Source organism: Gorilla gorilla, chromosome 23, assembly GCF_029281585.2.
Source record: "Gorilla gorilla gorilla isolate KB3781 chromosome 23, NHGRI_mGorGor1-v2.1_pri, whole genome shotgun sequence".
Classification (NCBI taxonomy): domain Eukaryota; kingdom Metazoa; phylum Chordata; class Mammalia; order Primates; family Hominidae; genus Gorilla; species Gorilla gorilla.
Genome location: NC_086018.1, coordinates 41137369 through 41156152, shown reverse-complemented (window position 1 = coordinate 41156152; position 18784 = coordinate 41137369). Strand labels below are relative to the sequence as shown.

The window sequence follows — 18784 nt, the reverse complement described above, 5'->3', positions numbered from 1 at the left end:
TCAAGAGATCGAGACAGTAGGACAGCATGATAAAACCCTGTCTCTACTAAAAAAAACAAACAAAAAAAAAATTAGCCGGGTGTGGTGGTGCGCGCGTGTAGTCCCAGCTACTCAGGAGGCTGAGACAGGAGAAACGCTTGAACCCAGGAGGCGGAGGTTGCAGTGAGCCAAGATCATGCCACTGCACTCCAGCCTGACAACAGAGTGAGACTCCGTCTCAAAAAAAAAAAAGCGGAAGGCAGAGCGGCCCTGAGGCAGGCTGCCTGTGGACTGTGCTGCTTCTCTCTTTAGCCTCCCTTCCAGGGGAGGTCTCAGGACTGATGCCCACACGGACTCTGTCCAGAAACTTAACAGCCGGTGCTCTCACTGGTTCCCAGCTCACGTAAAACCTGGTGCCCAGGAGATAGTCCTGCCCAGGGAGCAGCTGGGACAGCCCCCAGAATCAAGACCACATGGTCCAGGCTTTCCATGATTGTAGATGGCTATTCTCTGCCCCCACATGTCCTTGCACCTCTGCTCACTGCAAATGGACACCCCCAAGGAAGGCCAAGAGCCAGGGACTTCATGAGCTGGAAGACCAGCCAGCTCCAGGTGCTGAGGCAGTTGCCGGGAGATGTTTATCCCACTAAATACTTCTTCCTGGTACTCATTTGCACCCTCATCACTGTGTTAAGAAGCCATCCAAAGCCGGAATTGACCAGGCACAGTGGCTCACACCTGTAATCCCAGCACTGTGGGAGGCCGAGGCAAGCGGATCACTTGAGGTCAGGAGTTGGAGACCAGGCTGCCCAATGTGTTGAAATCCCATCCTACTAAAAATACAAAAATTAGCCAGGCATGGTGGTACACACCTGTAATCCCAGCTACTCTGGAAGCTGAGGCAGGAGAATCACTTGAACCTGGGAGGCAGAGGTTGCAGTGAGCCAAGATGGCGTCACTGCACTCCAGCCTGGGCGATAGAGCAAGACTGTCTCAAAAAAAAATAATAAACCCACTCAGAAAGCATCAAAACCTTAAGTTCCCAGTGGATGACAGCAGCTTAGAAAAGGAGAGAATGCTGTCTGTCATGAGCATTTCCTGGGGAAACGTCGCCAGGCTGTTAAAAGGAAGCCGGCAGACGAAATGCTAAATGCGTTCTCCTCTCGCCCATTTTTCCAGGGCGTTTTGAGGCAGTGCGTGTTTTGTGGCCAGCAGGAGCTATGTGGGACATTCAACCCCACGAGTTGCGGAGATGGCAGAAGTCTGGGTTGCACTTTCTCCAATCCCTAAGTGTCTGGCACGGACTCAGGTGTCCCTTGACACTTCAAAGGATACCCCTGTGCCCTGCGGGGACGGTGCATGCTCACCGGCATGCTGGAGCAGGAGACAGCCTGGCCTGTAAGTTTCTTGCTAGCAAGGACCTCTCTGCCATCCGCTGCTTGGACTAATGTCTGCACAGAGCTCTGGAGGAATTCAACTCTGGGCGTCTTGGAGAACTTCAGAAATAAGTTAATAAAAAGGATACACAGAGGCTCCCCAGCTGGCTCCTCTGCACCGGTGAGCATCGGGAAAGCCATGTGGGCTGAGGGCTCAGCTGAGTGCCCGTGGCCGCAGAGTTTTTGGATCCTGCAGAGCGTGATCTGTTGGGCATCAAACTCTGCCAGAGTCAAGGGAGCAGGAGGCTGAGGGTCAGGGTGGAGTGGCTCAGTCCCTGGGCAGGAGCCATCCCTTCTGTCAGAAGAATGCAGTCGACTGTCTACCCATTTCCCTGAGCTGTTCGTTCTTTCGTGTGTGTGTGCGTGTGTGTGTGTGTGTGTGTGTGGTGTGCGTGCACCAGAGTGGATGGTATAGACAAGAGTCTCCCTATGTTGCCCAGGCTGGTCTCAAACACCTGGCCTCAAGCAATCCTCCCGCCTCAGCCTCCCAAAGTGCTGGGATTACAGGTGTGAGCCACTGTGTCCAAGCTTTTGTGAACGTCAGGTTGTGTCTGAGCGAACAGGTCGGGAGAGGACACAGGAGCCGGGGGAGAGAAGAGGAAGCAGCAGCCGCGGGCTGTTGAGTGATGACGAGCTGTCTATGAACATTTTGCCAATTTGAATGAACTTAGCTGCCAAAAACAAAAAACAAAAAGCCCGGCAGGTCAGGCCTGGCCGAGGGGAGGGAGCCGCAGGCTGTGTTGCTGAGTGCTGCATGGGTGTGGTGACCGAGAGCAAGACGGAGGAGTGCTGCGTGTGGGACTCGGCTCATTTACTCCAAACAGCTGCCTGGAGAGGCCATGGGTCGCCCAGTTCGAAGCCGGGGTGAGGGAGTGAGTGGCTGTGACACCTCCAATCCTGGCCGCTCTGGGCCAGCAAGGAGGCCCTGTCTGCTGGAGTCGGGACCTAACCTTTCCTGCCTCTGACTCCCCCTTGAGCCAACTGGGTGTTTGCGGGGCTATCCCTGGTGCAGTGAGGCTGCCATAAGCCTGGGCCCCTGGGGGACAGGGCAGTCAGCACCCCCAACTCTGTCCTGGGTAAAAGCAGCTGAGGGCCACGCACTGGGCAGGACCAGGCGTCGAACAGTGGTTGTGGGCCCGGCCATTAAAGGGCCCGGGCTGAGCATCCCGGAAGCCATGGGAAGCGGACAGGACCCCCTCCCTCCGCTGAAGCCCACGGCCCCAGCTGGGTCTGCGCCAGCGTGGGCCCCAGGGTGGCACCCAGGGCTGCTCTGTTCATCTCCTGCAGGGCTTCGGGAGCGTCCCAGGAAGCGTGGGGCAGCCCCAGCTGGATCCAGCCCTGTCTGGAGAAGGCAGCCCAGGCAGATCCTGCAGAGACAAGCTCCAGTGCAGCCCCAGCTCCCCATCTTCCCTGTGGCCAGGGGTCCCACCCAAGCAAAAAGGCCATGGTAAAGGAAGTCAAAAACTTTATTCAGCTTATAAAATTCCATGTTCCGAGAACATGCTCTAAGCATGCAGAAAGCACAGGACACTGCTCCCGGGTGGGGGCTCAGGTGGGGCCACCTCTGAAGCTCTGCTGACCCCTGGGCCGAGGCCCTGACAGACTAGCAGGCCCAGTGGTCATGAAAGCATGACGGCCACCACATCACAAGCATGATGGCACCTGCTGGTGCAGCTGCAGTCCCTGGTGGGCCGGGCACTCACTCTGGCAGCCGCCGTCCCCCACGCCAGCCATGGTTGTCCCGCCATACGCAGTAGTTGAGTGTGGTCGCGAAGGCCAGCCAGGCCAGGTAGGGGTACAGCAGGCGGGCAGCCAGCGGGCTCACCTGGTACCAGGCCACGGTAGTTGCTGCTGCCGCCCCACTGACCAGCAGGAGATCCACCAAGGCCTGCAGAGATTGGGGGACGGAGGATGGGGAGGCCTGAGGCACCGCGTTCACCCAAGTGCCTGTCCCACTGCCCAACTCCCACTGGATTTGGGAGTCAGGAGCCTCACTCAGCCCCACTCCACCCTTGAGTGACCTGGCCAAGCCCCTCCCCCATCTCAGCCTCAGTTTCCTCATCTGTAAAATGGGAACAGTCATGCCGCCTGACCCATGCCTTGTGTGGGGTGCACGTGACATGCCTGAAGTGAACTCGGTTTGTTCAAGGATGCGGTGGTGGCTTAGGAGGTCTTGCACGTCCCTTCCCCTCTCTGAGCTTAGAGCCTCCACTGAGAGCAGCGCTGACCTCCCAGCATTACTACAAGGCCCAAACAAAAACTTGCTATTTGTCAGGTGCAGTGGCTCACGCCTGTAATCCCAGCACTTTGGGAGGCCGAGACGAGTGGATCGCCTGAGGTCAGGAGTTCAAGACCAACCTGACCAATATGGTAAAACCCCGTCTCTACTAAAAATAAAAAAATTAGCCAGGCGTGGTGGCATGTGCCTGCAGTCCCAGCTACTCAGGAGGCTGAGGCAGGAGAATTGCTTGAACCTGGGAGACGGAGGTTGCAGTGAGCTGAGATCACGCCACTGCACTCCAGCCTGGGCAACAAAGCAAGACTCCGTCTCAAAAAAAAAAAAACAAAAAAACAGAAAATTAGCTGGACGTGGTGCTGCATGCCTGTAATCCCAGCTACTTGGGAGGCTGAGACAGGAGAATCACTTGAACCTGGGAGGTGGAGTCTGCAGTGAGCCGAGATCATGCCACTGCACTCCAGCCTGGGCAACAGAGTAAGACTCTGTCTCAAAAAAAAAAAAAAAAAAAAAAAGAGGCTGCCGGGCACAGCGACGTGACCTGGAGTCCCAGCTACTCAAGAGGTAAAGGCGAGAGAATCAATTGTTTGAGCCCAGGAGGTCGAGTCTGCCCTGGGCAACATAGCGAGTCCCCATCTCTTAAAAAAGTTTAAAACTTTAAAAAAGAAGCAGTCAGCCGGGCGCAGTGGCTTACACCTATAATCCCAGCACTTTGAGAGGCCAAGGCGGGTAGATCACCTGAGGTCAGGAGTTCAAGACCAGCCTGGCCAACATAGTGAAACCCCATCTCTACTAAAAAAATACAAATACAAATACAAAAATTAGCCAGGAGTGGTGGTGCACACCTGTAGTCCCAGCTACTCGGGAGGCTGAGGCAAGAGAATCACTTGAACCCGGGAGGTGGAGGTTGCAGTGGGCCGAGATCTCACCACTGCACTCCAGCCTGGGTGAGACAGTGAGACTGTCTCAAAAAAAAAAAAGAAGAAGCTGTTATGTAGAGGGGCCAGTGACCCTGCCCACACAGTACCAGGCTTCGTGTGGGTTTTCCTACACAGTGGGCCCCAAACCCACCCCTGCAACCCCTTCTGCCTTAATAGCTTCCCTCACTGGAGGAGTCAGTAGAGGGGAGGCTCCAGGGTGTGGGCTGCTTACAGCTAGAGAGACATGGCCTTTTGTCTCCCCTGGCCCCGCCTATAGACACTGACCCAGTGTCATATGTGATGCCCCACGTCTTCCAAGGGTCGGATCCAGGGATCAGGGACACATGCTGTGGCCACACTTACCCAGCCCATTTGTCGGGCACCAAAGAAGATGGGGGGCCATGCCCAGTTCAGGGCCAGCTGCCCAGTGTAGAGGCCCAGGGGAACCACAGCCTCCTCTGTGAAGCCTCCCAGCTCTTTCCAGACCAGGTAGGAGCCGTACCTGAAACAGAGGCCGCAGTTCAGAGCACCATTAGGAACAAGGCCAGGAGCGTTGCCCACCTCCGAGTGGCACAGTGATGGCTCATACGTGACCTACACTGACTGCTGTGTGAGCTCAGGGAAGTTGCTTGACCTCTCTGGGCCTTCATTTTTCATAGGGTTGCTGTAGAGATTCTAGTTAGCACACTGGCAGTGCTTCATGCGATACCCAGCATTTAGGACACTCAGTAAATACCTGCCATTATTATCACTGTCACTGCTATGAAAGGGAAGCACATGGTGTGAATAGGTAGAGAGGAGGCTCTTAACCTAGCCAGGGCAGTGCATAGAGGATGGGACATTTGGGCTGGGCCTTAAATGATGAATAGGAGTTTTCCAGGGGAGGAAACAGGACATGCAAAGGCTTTGAGGCAGATGTGAGACCCTGAGTCAGTCTGTGACTGCAGGGTGAGGTCCAGGGGGAGGCCTGATCATGGGAGCTGTTAACACAGGGCAACAATAACACCACCAGTAACAGCAGCCGATGCCCTCCAGCACTCACAGGAGCCAGGCCCTACCACTTCCCAAGCATTCACTCATTTCAGTCTCATGATGATGCCATAAGGCAGGTAGTATCAGCACCCCCTTTACAGTGAGGAGACTGAGGCACAGGCGGTGAAGTGACTGAGATCTCTTGGCAGGCCATCAGTGGATAAAGTCTGGTCAGCCAGGGCCAGAGCCCCAGCTCTCACCTACTAATGAGGGGTTTGCCTTATCCAAAGCCATAGGGAGCCCCAAAATTTCCCCGGAAGAGAGGCTGGGACTGGGTGGTGTAGGAAGGCCAAGCGGGGTGGGGACACTGGAGCCAGGGAAGTGCAGGACCCTGGCTGGGCAGGGCCTGGGCCAGGAGGGGTGAGGCCCACATGACACCCAAGTTCCAGGGCCTTATTCCCATCAGAGCCGGGCACCTGGCCTGGCCTCTGCTATCCACCCCCTAGAGTGCCTGGCACCTGCGTCCCCACCCTGCACTGCGCTGGCACAGAACCAGGATGCAGGGAACATTTCAGAAGGCAGTCAATTCCCTGCCTCCTGGGTGCGGTCCCCGCTACAGCCACCAAGAGGCGCCCTGCCCTTCCCAGCACGTCCTTTCTGGGTGGAATTCCCCTGGTCTAGTCCCAGGGGACTCAGGCCAGCCTGAGCCTGAAGGGGCTGTGCGGGGTCCACACTTGCAAGCCCTGTGTCCTTGGGAGGCCTCTTATCATGGGGGTCGTTGAGTATGAATGAGACGAGCCTGGCGCTGGGCAGGAGTTCAACAAAGGAGCTGCTCTTGGGGCTGTTGCTGCCGTTGTTAATCTTGGAAAGCGTCCATGCCTCTGCCCAAGGCCAACCTTCACACACTAAGCCGGCCTCTGCCTGGAGCTGTGAACATGGCGGGGATGCCAGGGTGGGGTGAGCATCTGACCCATCCCCCCAGGGGCCCAGGAGGAGAAAGTTCAGTTGTGCAATCGACAGGCCCACAGCTTCCCCACCCTGGCTTGCCAAATGGGGCTGGGGAAACCATGCCATGGCCCATGGCCAGCCTGGAGAAGACCCTCTGTCCTGGGCCAGGCCTCCCCTTGCAAAGGGCCAGGCTCATCCCCAGGCCAGTGCACGCCCACCTACCCCATGGCCGAGTAGAGCGTGCCCCAGACAGGGCCCAGCACCCAGTGGGGTGGGTGCCACGAGGGCTTCTGCAGGCCGGCGTACCAGCGGAGACCCTCGCCGTGGACAAAGCGGGAGCCCACGAAGCACCCCAGGCTGGGCACCAGCGTGAAGCCCATGGCGGGCACCCAGGGCGGGGCCATGGCTGCTGCAGCTGCTGTTCAGGGGAGCTCTGAAAGAGAAGACAGGGCTGGGTGAGGGCATTCCTGAGGCCATGGGGTCAGGCCCGTGTCTCCTCCAGCATCCCCGAAAGGCCTGTCGCCCGCAGATCAACCAGTCAGCTGATCAGGAGGCGCAGAGATGTGTGGGGTGAGAGTGGCTGAGTGAACGCATTTCCAGCCTTGCTCCTGCCCCAGCTGCCCAGCCTCACCTTTGCCCACCCTCACCTCGACCTTGGGTCTCTGGCACTGACCCCTCCTCTCTGCTGCCTCTTCCAAGGCCAGTTTGGGTCCCCTCTACCAAGAAGCCTTCCCAGCCTGCCTCCCTGGGCCAAGTCCCCGTCCTGGGAGCTCTGCCAGGCCAGTGCTTTACATTCCAGCACTTCACATTCACCTTTCACTCACTCACTCACTCACTCACTCACTCATTCATTTGGTGACTGGTATCAGACAGAATTTGGGTCAAATCCCCTTCCTCACTGCCTCACTGTGACCTCAGGCAAATCACATCAACTCAGGGCCTCAGTTTCCCCCTCGGTAGAGTGGGATATCAATGCTCACCTACCTTGAGCACAGCTCAGTGCACAGCAGCAAGGAAGGTCTCTACACAGCTGTTTCAGCACCCCACACGGGCCCCAGTAAAACCACCGCCCCTTCCCCATGCACCGGAGACAGAGAGCAGCCTGCCTGGGGCCACACTGCACTCTGACCCAGGCTCTGCCCTGGTGGCAATATGGCTCCCACCCTGACCTCATCCAAAAACAAAGGGCTAAGCTCCCACTCACTCTGATTCTAGGTGGAGAATCAGGAGTCGTCTGCTCTTGTCTGAGACAAGAAGCCACACAACCCGATTCAGTTCTGCCAACTTGCAGCAAGGCCTGCTGGGGCGAGGGCTAGGACCCAGGGGGGCACAGGGCTGGGGAGGCCCTGAGTGGGCACAGACTGGTGCCGAGGGAGCCTGGACCTCAGAAAGGGACCCTCTGACCAGGGACCAGGGAGGAGATGCCACAGGAAGAATACTGAGCACTTTCGTCCCAGGGGAACGCGAGAGACAAGCAGTCCAGGGGACATGGAGGCAGCCAAGCGGGGGTAGAGGGGTGTCAGCAGAGACTGTGCTGAACTTGGGCTTTGGCAGGGGCAAAGGGCAAAGAGCAAATCTGGCCCCAGGGAGAAGGGGCGGCTGCTGGCCTGGGATCCATGGAGCTGGGTGAGCACAGAAGCAACCTCAGTGCCCAGCAGCCAGGGACTATTAAAGACTGGCCCCCCACAAACCAAGCTTCTGAAGGCTTTCTAGTAATGAGAAAGTTGTTCTCAACATAACACGAAGAAAGCAGAATATAACATTGACTACAGAATGACCCCAATTTTGGCAAAAAATGGATAACATAGATATGCGCTTTTTTTGAGACAGAGTCTCGCTCTGTTGCCCAGGCTGGAATACAATGGCGCGATCTCAGCTCACTGTAACCTCTGCCTCCCAGGTTCAGGGGATTCTCCCGTCTCAGCCTCCTGCCTCCCAAGTAGCTGGGATTACCAGCATGTGCCACCATGCCGGGCTAATTTTTGTATTGTTGGTAGAGACAGGGTTTCACCATGTTGGCCGGGCTGGTCTCAAACTCCTGACCTGAGTTGATCTGCCTGCCTCAGCCTCCCAAAGTGCTAGGATTACAGGCTTGAGCCACCGCGCCCGGCATGTTTTAAAGGAACAGAGTGTCAGGCATCCAGCAGATTCCGGTGCTGCCACTTACTATGATTCCCTCCCCTCCCTGGACCTCAGTTTTCTCACCTGTTGAATGGGGACAGTTACCCCATCCCCCAAGGTCGCTGCACAAATGAGCAGTAAGGATGGACATTCTGGGGGGATGGGCATGTGACCTAGGTCCCGGCAAGAAATGTTCCTGTGTTCTCCCTCCCGCTCCCTCCTGCCCCGCCCCTCCCTCCTGCCCCGCCCCTCCCTCCTGCCCCGCCCCTCCCTCCTGCCCCGCCCCTCCCTCCTGCCCCGCCGCTCCCTCCTGCCCCGCCCCTCCCTCCTGCCCCGCCCCTCCCTCCTGCCCCGCCCCCTCCCTCCTGCCCCGCCCTCCAGCTTCCAGGGTACACGTGCTCGTGGGGTGGGGATGGGGGTCTGATGTCACTACACATATGAAAGGCCACCCTCCCTGGGGCAGGAGGTACTGCTGAGCACTGGCCCTGCACCACCGCCAAGTGGATATGGAGCTCTGGACCACAGCCCTGGGACCACCTCCCAGCTCAGCCTCCCACTACATCCTCTCAGGTAAGCCCAGGCCAGCTCAGCCTACTGCTCATCTGGGCAACCAAGACATAACCGCTGCTCTGCTGGAGCCTGCGTGAGTCCACAGCTGAGTGACATTGTGGGGGAACCATAAGGAGCCTCGTTCAGCCTCCACTGGAAACGAGCCGGACCAGGGTGCCTGTACGTGCCTTTTCCCAGGACACCCCCAGTTGAGGCCCACCTGCCCCACACTAATGGCCTGCTCTCACTCACAGGTGTCCCTGTCCAGGCGAGCAAGGTTAATACCACCAGCATAAGACACGTGGACATCCCGAACTCCTTGATACGACATGGAAGCTGGTGCACTTTCAGTGATGTTCATGCCACAAATGGAAACCCCCAGTGCAGGCGTGAGCCACCGTGCCCAGCCTAAAATTAACCATTTTAAAGTGCACCATTCAGCAGCATTTGTATATTCCCAATGTTGTGCAACCACCCTCTGTATCGAGTTCCAAAGCATTTTCAACCCCTAAAAGAAACCCCGTATCCATCAGCAGTGGTTCCCCTCCCACTCCCTCCCACCCCTGGCAGCCAGCAATCTGACTTCTCTCTGGGGACTTGCCCATCCTGGACATTTGGTATCAATGGAATCACGCAGTGTGTGGCCCTCGTGTCTGGCTTCCCTCACTGAGCGCCATGTTCTAGAGGTCCTCACCTTGTAGCACGTGGCAGAACTCCCCACGATTCTGTCACCTGGCTCCAGCACCCAGCCAGGGCCAGGCACACATTCGGCCCCCAGGAAATCACAATGGGACTCACCCAGTGTTCCCGCTGACAGGGCCTTAGAGACCACCATCCAGGTCCCCCGTTGTATGGAACGAATAAAAGTCACAGAGGCATGGTGGCTTTCCCAAGGCCACAGCAAGAGAGCAGGGTCTGAAGCCGGTTCTGAGTCCCGTGCTCACACTCCCACCCCAGGCTGCCCCCTTCTCAGGCCTGGCTGTGGTTATGACCCACAGGGCCAAGGGGCTCAGAGGGTCTGCCCCACCAGAAAACAGGCAGTCAGATGCCCCACAAGGAGAAAGCCTGGTGGGGGGCGGGGAGTTTCCTAGGGCCTCTGGGGAACTGCCCAGCTCCTGAATTGCCCAAATGGGGAACAGGTGGGCAGGGGCGGTACCCACCATGATGAGTCATGCTGAGCCAGGCTAGGCAGGATCCAGATATCTGCTCTGGGATGAGTCCAGGGAAAGCTGGGGTGGGCCAGGCCAGGGGGCACACATGGCAGGGATGGGACTCAGGCTCAGGCAGAGGGGTGAAGCCACCTATACACACTTTATTTGTCTCCTTCAGAAAGTGAATCGGGATCCAGACCTCGGCTCTGCCTCCATCCAAGGCTCGTCTCTGGGCCTGGCTTCCTCCAACGTCAGGTGGGTAAACCTGCTGTGTCTGCTTCTTGGGGGGCTGGGGTAGCTCAAGGGAGGAAGGGGTGGGACAACAACGTTTCCCTGAAAACTCCAGAGAAGAGAGGGGTTGTGGGTATCAGTGTGGGGCCACTAGCCCCGTTTCCTCCAGGAGAAGACAGGGCCTCAAGGCTTGGACCTGTGACGAGACCCTATCAGCCACGAGAGCCCCTGGACACTCCACAGGTGAAAATGCCCTGCACGGAGCAGCGCCCCCAAAACAGGGGCAAGATCGGGGCAGGGTAGAGGGCCCAGGACATGGAGGCAGGAGAAGGTTCCAAGCCTTGCTCAGCTCTGGTTGTGCACAGGCCTCTGGTAGGCAGGGGCCTGCGTGGTGGAGTCCGTGCTCATCCCGACGGTCACTGCCTTGTTCAGTCCCCACAGCAGCCACAGGGGACCAGCTGCTTCTCCCTGAGCCACACGGCCCACTCGGCCTCCATGGTGGACTCGTGACTGGTCCCATTTTCCAGATGAGGAAACTGAGACATGAGAAGTCACAGAACTTTCTAGGTCTGAGTGACTCCAAAACCCACCCCACCCCTCCCTCTGAGCTGGGTGTCTGCCGGGCTGCTCTGGGCCGTGTGGCCACTTGCCAGGAGTTGTGTCACCGCCTGTCTCAGCCTCCTTCCTCATCTGAAACAGGGCTCATAGAGCCTGCAGCGCCAGGATTGGACCCGCAGGCCACTCCACCCCACCTCTGAACGGTGCCAGAAGGTTCTCTCAGGACCAGTAGCATCACTCTCTCCACCTGCCGCGGCAACATCCCAGCCCCCACAGAGCATCAGGCCCCGCAGAATCTGAGCCCTTCCCCACTGAGGGTGGGACCCAGGGTCTCCAGGTCTTGTGAGGCTTCACTCCTGGCCCGAAGACCCCAGACCCATCGCTGCCCCAAGGTATCTCATCTCCTGAGCCTCTGTGTCCCCACCTGTGAGGTGGTGGTCGAGCCAGTGGGTTTCAGGGTGTCTTTCTGTTCTCGGAGACCTCCCTATAGGTGACCCAGAAGGCCAGGAACGGTGGCTCACACCTGTAATCTCAGCACTTTGGGAGGCTGAGGCAGGCAGATCACCTCAGGTCAGGAGTTCGAGACCAGCCTGGCCAACATGGTGAGACCCCGTCTCTACTAAAAATAAAAAAACTAGCCTGGTGTGGTGGCGCACGTCTGTAATCCCAGCTACTCAGAAGGCTAAGGCAAGAGAATCTCTTGAACCCGAGAGGAGGAGGTTGCAGTGAGCCAAGATTACGCCACTGCACTCCAGCCTGGGCAACAGAGCAAGACTCTGTCTCAAAATAAATAAATAAATAAATAAATAAAGCAAACAAAAAAAAAAACAAAAAAAAGAAGGCGACCCAGAAACAGAATAAGGAATGTGTCCCTTCTCTGATCCCCACCCCCACCCCCAGCTGCACCCACTCCCCTGAGCCTTGTCTCTCCAACGAAGCCAGCACTGTCCCAGGGACTTGTTTTCAGGCTTTTTAAAAATGATTCATGGCTAATCGTCCTCATCATAACCTTTGTGTGCATTTTTCATTACGAAAGTAACCAGTGGAACAGCCCACAGGTCTGGAAAAATCCACAGCCAACCTGGCCATCGAGTGGCCTGGGAGAGGGTAGGGTGAGGGTAGGGTGACCAGGGGGAATTGGTTCTGTTAAGAAAGACTACTTCCCTTTCCTTCGAGGTTCGGGGGTTAAACTTTTTTTTAGTAAAAAATAAAGAAACAGCCTGGCTGACATGGTGAAACCCGTCTCTACTAAAAATATAAAAATTAGCCAGGCTGAGGCAGGAGAATCACTTCAACTCTGGAGGCGGAGGTTGCAGTGAGCCCAGCTGGAGCCACTGCACTCCAGCCAGGGCAATGGAGCGAGACACCGTCTCAAAAAATATATATATAAATAAAAATAAGAAATTAAGAATGACTTCCCTAGTGGTCTAGTGGTTAAAAAAATAAATAAATAAGACTACCGTTTTAAACAGAGAGCACATCCAAGCATTGTTTGCACAATGAAAAGTAAAGAAAACACAAATAAGCCAGGAACAGTGGCTCATGCCTGTAATCCCAGCACTTTGGGAGGCTGAGGTGGGAGGATCGCTTGAGCCCAGGAGTTCTGCAGGAGACTGCAGTGAGCTATGATTGCATCACTGCACTCCAGCCTGCATACCAGAGTGAGACCCTGTCTCAAACAAACAAACAAAAACAAGAAAGAAAGGAAGGAAGGAAGGGGAAGAAAGAAAAAAAGAGAAAGAGAAAGGAAAGAAGGAAGGAAGGAAAGAAAGAAAGAAAAAGAAAGGAAAGAAAGAGAAAGAAAAGAAAAAGAAAGAAGAAAGAAAGAGAAAGAAGGGGAGGGAAGGGGAGGGAAGGGGAGGGGAGGGGAGGGAGGGAGGAAGGAAGGACGGAAGAAAGGAAGAAAGCAAGCTAAAGTGAAAAGTAGGCTCCCTCCCTGTGAGCCCAAGCCCCTCACCCCACCTGGAGAACCCGCTGTGAATACTTTCTGGTAGATCCAGCCAGACATCGTGCCTCACGCCAGGCACAAGTGTGTACAGACGACAGGACACAGCCTGCACGGGTTCTGGCCCTGGCTCCACCACGCCAGCTGCGTGACTCTGGGCAAAGGCTTCTTTGGCAAGCCTCAGTTTCGCCGAGCCTCCCTGTGGGGCTGCCAGCAGCCAGGTGGAGACTCAGGGGCCGCCTTCCCCTGCTGGGCTGAGGCTGGCTCTCCTGTCCTTGCTACACGGCCCCTTTCACCGCCAGTGGAAACCTGCCTCAGGCTGCCCTGTCCCGGGCCCCACCGACTCCACAGAAACGCCGGGCCTCGCCCACGTTCTGGCAGTAGGCCTTCATGGGCAGGGCTTGCTGTGTGCCAGGCAAGCTGGGCGGCTGCTTCCTGTACACCACCTCCCCTGATATCCTCGCCCTGCCTGAGCCCATTCTGGGACAGCCTCAAGTCCTGTCTCTCCTGCCATCCAGCCCAGGGCACACTGCTGGTATCCCGTAGCCCTGGCCCCTAGCAGGCTGGCCAGAGGGGCTCCAGGCCCACGCCAGGCCATGGCCTCTAGAAGCTGCCCTGGCCAGCAGCGCTTTCACAGCAGGAAGCCCCCACTTCTCCTACCTGGGCTCCGGCTTCTTTGCAAGGGGTAGGGGAAGCAGACAGGTCCCAGAGGCTGCTTGGCTCACAGTAAGCCCCGTCTAGGCTGCAACGCACCTGAGCCCCGCACTGGGAATCGAGGGCCAGGGGGCCTCTAACCGGCTTTGGGCAAAATAAACTTCCCCGATCTGGGCTGTTCTCCACTACGAAACGGGGTGTCTCGGAGATCAAGAGCCCGAGGTCTCCCAGATATTCTGAGACCCTCAAGGGAGTTCCGCCTGGGATTGCCCATCCGCGGAATGGGCAGGAGAGGGAGCATCGGCCACTCCTGGGACCGCGCTTCCTGCAGGAGAAGCCACGCGGCCAAGGGCTGGGCGTGGCAGGGTTGTCCAAGTTTTCCCTCCCGAACCCCCAGCCGGAGGCGGCCCGCGCTGGAACCCCGGCCGCGGAGGCCCAGACTCTGCTGCCCGCCGCCCCCGCCCCTGACCCGGTAGCCGAGCCCCAAGTGCTGCCCCGGGTCGCCCCCTCGGGTGTCCAGTCTGCGGCTCCGGCCTCAGTTTCCCTCTGTCCCGCGGCGCTGCCAAGAGTCGCAGCCATGCGGGCCCCCACTTCCCGCTGCCCCCTCCGCGTCCCGTCCTCACTCACCAGCGGCGAGGGCACGCTCCGGGAAGGGCACTGCCTGGCAGGAATTAGCCAGGCCGCTGTCCCCGCATCCGCCCCGCCCCTCCCAGCCGCCAGGCCCCGCCCCTCTCCGCCGCCCGGCCCCGCCCCGCCCCGCCTGGCAGCCCGGGCACTGGGCCCACTCGCGTCCCCGCGGGACCGGTAGCTCACTCCTCAAAGCCACCTCTTCCGCGGGACGCGCTTCTGTCTCCCCCCGGCCGCGAGCGAGTCTCTCGGCTCCTCCTTCTCCCCATGGTGACCGGTGACGGCCGCCCGGCCAGACCCAGCACCTAAAACGTTGCCGTGTGTCCAACGGCGTGTCGTTTGTCGTCTCTTCTAGCCTCACTTTTCCCATCTATAAAATGCAGCAACAAGACCGATCTCCGAGTGGGGAATTACCTCTCCTGAGGCCAAGGCCCTGAGCGTCCTGCTGCCCAGCAGCCTTGGCCCCATTTCCGGAGCACCCCAGTTCCTTGAGCTGTTGACGCAGGGCACGGAGGCAGCGCGCTGCACTCTTAGTCCTGGCCCAGACACTTTCTGACTGGCTCTCTGGGCCTCCATCTCCTCATCTGTAAAATGGGCACAAAGTCGTGGGACTGATGAGGCCGCAACGCGGTGATGCAGGCAGGACACCCCTCAGATGCTCGGCGCTCAGTGAGGGGAGGCTGCCATCATCACAGCCCAGAGGTGGCTCCAGCTGCCCAGATCCACTCCCATGCAGGGTGTGTCCAGCCCCAGGCCCTTGGCACTATGGCTGTCTTGCTGCAGTTCAAGGCTGTCCCAGCTCCCTCCAGCCAACTCAGCCTGGCAAAGCCCCATCAGCCTGAACCAGCCACATTGGCCCAAACTGATCCTGCAGGGGCCGAGGAGAACTGTGGCTACTTCTGCCCAGACACAGAAGCCAGGAGCCTCCTTGGGGACCAGCCAGGCTGCAGTATGGCTTTCCTAGGACCTGGCATTTTTGCCTTTGTGAACCTCTTCCTCTATTAAAAAACAAACATACATAAATCTATTTTTCACTGTGTTGGCCTGAAGACAAGGATAACCCAGGCTTGGTTCCATTCTTCATTCATCTTTTTCTTCTGGGTTTCTTTTTTTTTTTTTTTTTTTTTTTGAGACGGAGTTTCGCTCTTGTCTCCTAGGCTAGAGTGCAATGGCACAATCTCGGCTCACTGCAACCTCTGCCTCCTGGGTTCAAGCGATTCTCTCCTCCCTCAGCCTCCCTGTAGCTGGGATTACAGGTGCCTGCCACCATGCCCGGCTAATTTTTGTATTTTTAGTAGAGATGGGGTTTCACCATGTTGGCCAGGCTGGTCTCCAACTCCTGACCTGAAGTGATCCACTGCCTCGGCCTCCTAAAGTGCTAGGATTACAGGCGTGGGCCACTGCGCCTGGCAGCTTTGTTTTTTTTTTCTTTTTTAAAATTCCTTCTGGCCAGGCGCGGTGGCTCACGCCTGTAATCCCAGCACTTTGGGAGGCCGAGGTGGGTGGAGCACTAGGTCAGGAGTTCAAGACCAGCCTGGCCAACATGGTGAAACCCCATCTCTACTAAAAACACAAAAATTAGCTAGGCATGGTGGTGCGTGCCTGTAATCCCAGCTACTTGGAAGGCTAAGGCAGGAGAATCTCTTGAACCCAGGAGGCAGAGGTTGCAGTGAGCTGAGACGGTGCCACTGCACTCCAGCTTGGTGACAGAGCGAGACTCCGTCTCAAAAAAAAAAAAAAATCCCTTCTTAGCTGGGCGTGGTGGCTCACACCTGTAATCCCAGCACTTTGGGAGGCCGAGGCCGGTGGATCACCTGAGGTCAGGAGTTTGCGACCAGCCTAACCAACATGGTGAAACCCAGTCTCTACTAAAAATACAAAAATTAGCTGGGCATGGTGGCAGGTGCCTGTAATCCCAGCTACTCAGGAGGCTGACACAGGAGAATCGCTTGAACGAGGAGGTGGAGGTTGCAGTGAGCCAAGATCACGCCATTGCACTCCAGCTTGGGTGACACAGTGAGACTCTTTCTCAAAAAAACAAAACAAAAAATAAAATAAAATAAAAATAAGACACACATGTGGCTGGTTGCAGTGGCTCACACCTGTAATCCTAGCACTTTGGGAGGCCGAGGCAGGCAGATCACTTCAGGTCAGGAGTTGGAGACCAACCTGGCCAACATGGTGAAACCCCATCTCTACTAAAAATACAAAAATTAGCTGGGCGTTGTGGCGGGCACCTTTAATCCTAGCTACTCGGGAGGCTGAGGCATGAGAATCACTTTAACCCGGGAGGTGGAGGTTGCAGTGAGTCGTGATCACACCTCTGCACTCCAGCCTGGGTGATAAAGCAAAACTCAATTAAAAAAAAAAAAAAACCCACACACATGTACACATTACAACAATAATACCAGGTGTGCCCATTCCCCAGTTATGACCAGAACATTGCGAGAGTCCTTGGAGCGCCCTGGTGACCTCCCCAGCGATTCCTCCCCACCCCAGAGATCACCTTTACTTTGACTTGGGTTGAACACGCCCTTGCTTTCCTTTAGGGTTTTATGAATCCCACCCGGGTGTGTTTCCCTGAGTACTATGTGTGCAGAGAGGCAGCACACCCCCGGCTGGGGCAGAACAGGCGCCATGGCCAGGCCAGAAGACTCCCGGGAAGATAAACTCAGCTGAGTGCCTGGGGTACAGGCTGGGCCCGGCCTCTGTGGGCACTGACAAGAGGCCCCTCTGGGGAAGGCAGAGGGCATGGTTGTGGGTGGGGCTCCCCTGTGAGGATGCTGAGCACAGCTGTGGCATGGGCATTCAGCAGGAAATGATCAGGGGCATGAGCTGTTCTGTCTCTTGCTTCTGAGCTCACAGTGCCCTGAGGAGTAGGGTGCTCAGACCTCAGGAGCAAGGTGAGGCCTGTCAGGTGAGCCATGTGTCCTCAGCAGACCCAGGCAGCAGGGCGAGAACAGGGCTTCCTCAGCCTGTTCTCGGGACCAGTCAGGTGCAGGCAAGAATCTGGGCCAGGGTCAGGTGCAATGGCTCAAGCCTGTAATCTCAGCACTTTGGGAGGCCGAGGTGGGCGGATCACGAGGTCAGGAGATCAAGACAATCCTGGCTAACACGGTGAAACCCCGTCTCTACTAAAAATACAAAAAAATAGCAGGGTGTGGTGGCAGGCACCTGTAATCCCAGCTACTCGGGAGGCTGAGGCAGCAGAATCGCTTGAACCCGGGAGGCGGAGGTTGCAGTGAGCCGAGATCGTACCACTGCACTCCAGCCTGGGCAACAGAGTGAGACTCTGTCTCAAAAAAAAAAAAAAAGAATCTGGGCCAGGCTTGTGGGACATTCTGTACCTAAATGAGCAGCATGGCAGCAGGGATGTTGGTAATGCCAGCTCTCAACACATAAGTCACGCTGCTCCCCGCTGGACAGGCTGCACAGGTCCAGTACACACACCATGCCCGGGTCTTTCTTCACCACCTCCGCCCCCTCCTGCATGGGTCCTTATTTCCTGATTTCACATCTTCCTCCTTCTTGGTCCCCCCTTGCTTGTGTTGAGCCTGTCCTCCGGGAGTTCTTGAGAAAGACTGCCCGGAAGGTAACATTGCTGAATTCTTGCATCCTACCCCATAGATGGCTGACGCTTGGCTGAGCTGGAGATCGTTGTCCTTCAGAATCATGAAGAGATGCTGTCGGCAAGCTGCCACACTGCGGTTGAGCAGGCTAAAGCCATTCTGTTTCGGAAGCCTTTGGTTGTTTTTTGTTTTGTTTTTATTTTTTTGTAGACACAGGGTTGCGCTATGTTGCTCAGACAAGTTTCCAACTCCTGGGCTCAAGCAATCCTGCTCCAGCCACGCTGTGGATCCTTTATATGTAACCGATTTTGTTCTTCCTGGAAAGTTTTTAAGATTTTGGGCCCCAGAGTTCTGCAATTTCACACTGATATTCCCCTGTGTGGGACTAATTTTTTTTTGAGACCGTCTCACTTTGTAATCCAGGCTGGAGTACAGTGGTACGATCTCGGCTCACTGCAACCTCTGCCTCCCGGGCTCAAGCAATTCTCCCTCAGCCTCCCGAGTAGCTGGGACTACAGGCGAGCTCCAACACACCCAGCTTCATTTCCTCCACTGTGGCCTCATTTCCTCCACTGTGCCCGCACTCAACAGGCACTTTCCCACTGGAAGCTCATTCTTTACTTTTCAGAAGTTGGATTATTTCTTTGATTTCCTTCCCTCTATTTTCTCACTTCTCTTTCTTTTCAAATTTATGTTGTGCAGCAATCACTTCTCTTTCTGGAACTCCTATTACTCAGAATGTAGGGCCTCTAGGGCTGTTTTTCTAACTTCCTTTCTCTCTCTCTTTTTTTTTTTTGAGACAGAGTCTCACTCTGTTGCCCAGGCTGGAGTGCAGCGGCATAATCTCAGCTTACTGCAACCTCTGCCTCCCGAGTTCAAGGGATTCTC

At 56.6% G+C, this 18784-nt stretch overlaps 1 protein-coding gene across 2 annotated transcripts; it reads right to left on the bottom strand.

Annotated features, from left to right (window-relative positions):
• Window positions 1-2863: 2863 nt before the first annotated feature.
• TSPO (translocator protein) lies at window positions 2864-14443 on the bottom strand. 2 transcript variants are annotated; one of them, XM_063704912.1, is made up of 4 exons: window positions 14328-14443; window positions 6714-6924; window positions 4935-5073; window positions 2864-3303 (listed from the first exon to the last, which is right to left on the bottom strand). In XM_063704912.1, the coding sequence occupies exons 2-4, from the start codon at window positions 6893-6895 to the stop codon at window positions 3115-3117; spliced, it is 510 nt and encodes a 169-aa protein (XP_063560982.1). In that variant the 5' UTR covers window positions 6896-6924; window positions 14328-14443; the 3' UTR covers window positions 2864-3114. The 2 variants fall into 2 exon arrangements, with proteins under 2 accessions (XP_063560982.1, XP_055230784.1); XM_055374809.2 differs by lacking the exon at window positions 14328-14443 and adding an exon at window positions 13707-14042.
• Between the last annotated feature and the right edge of the window lie 4341 nt (window positions 14444-18784).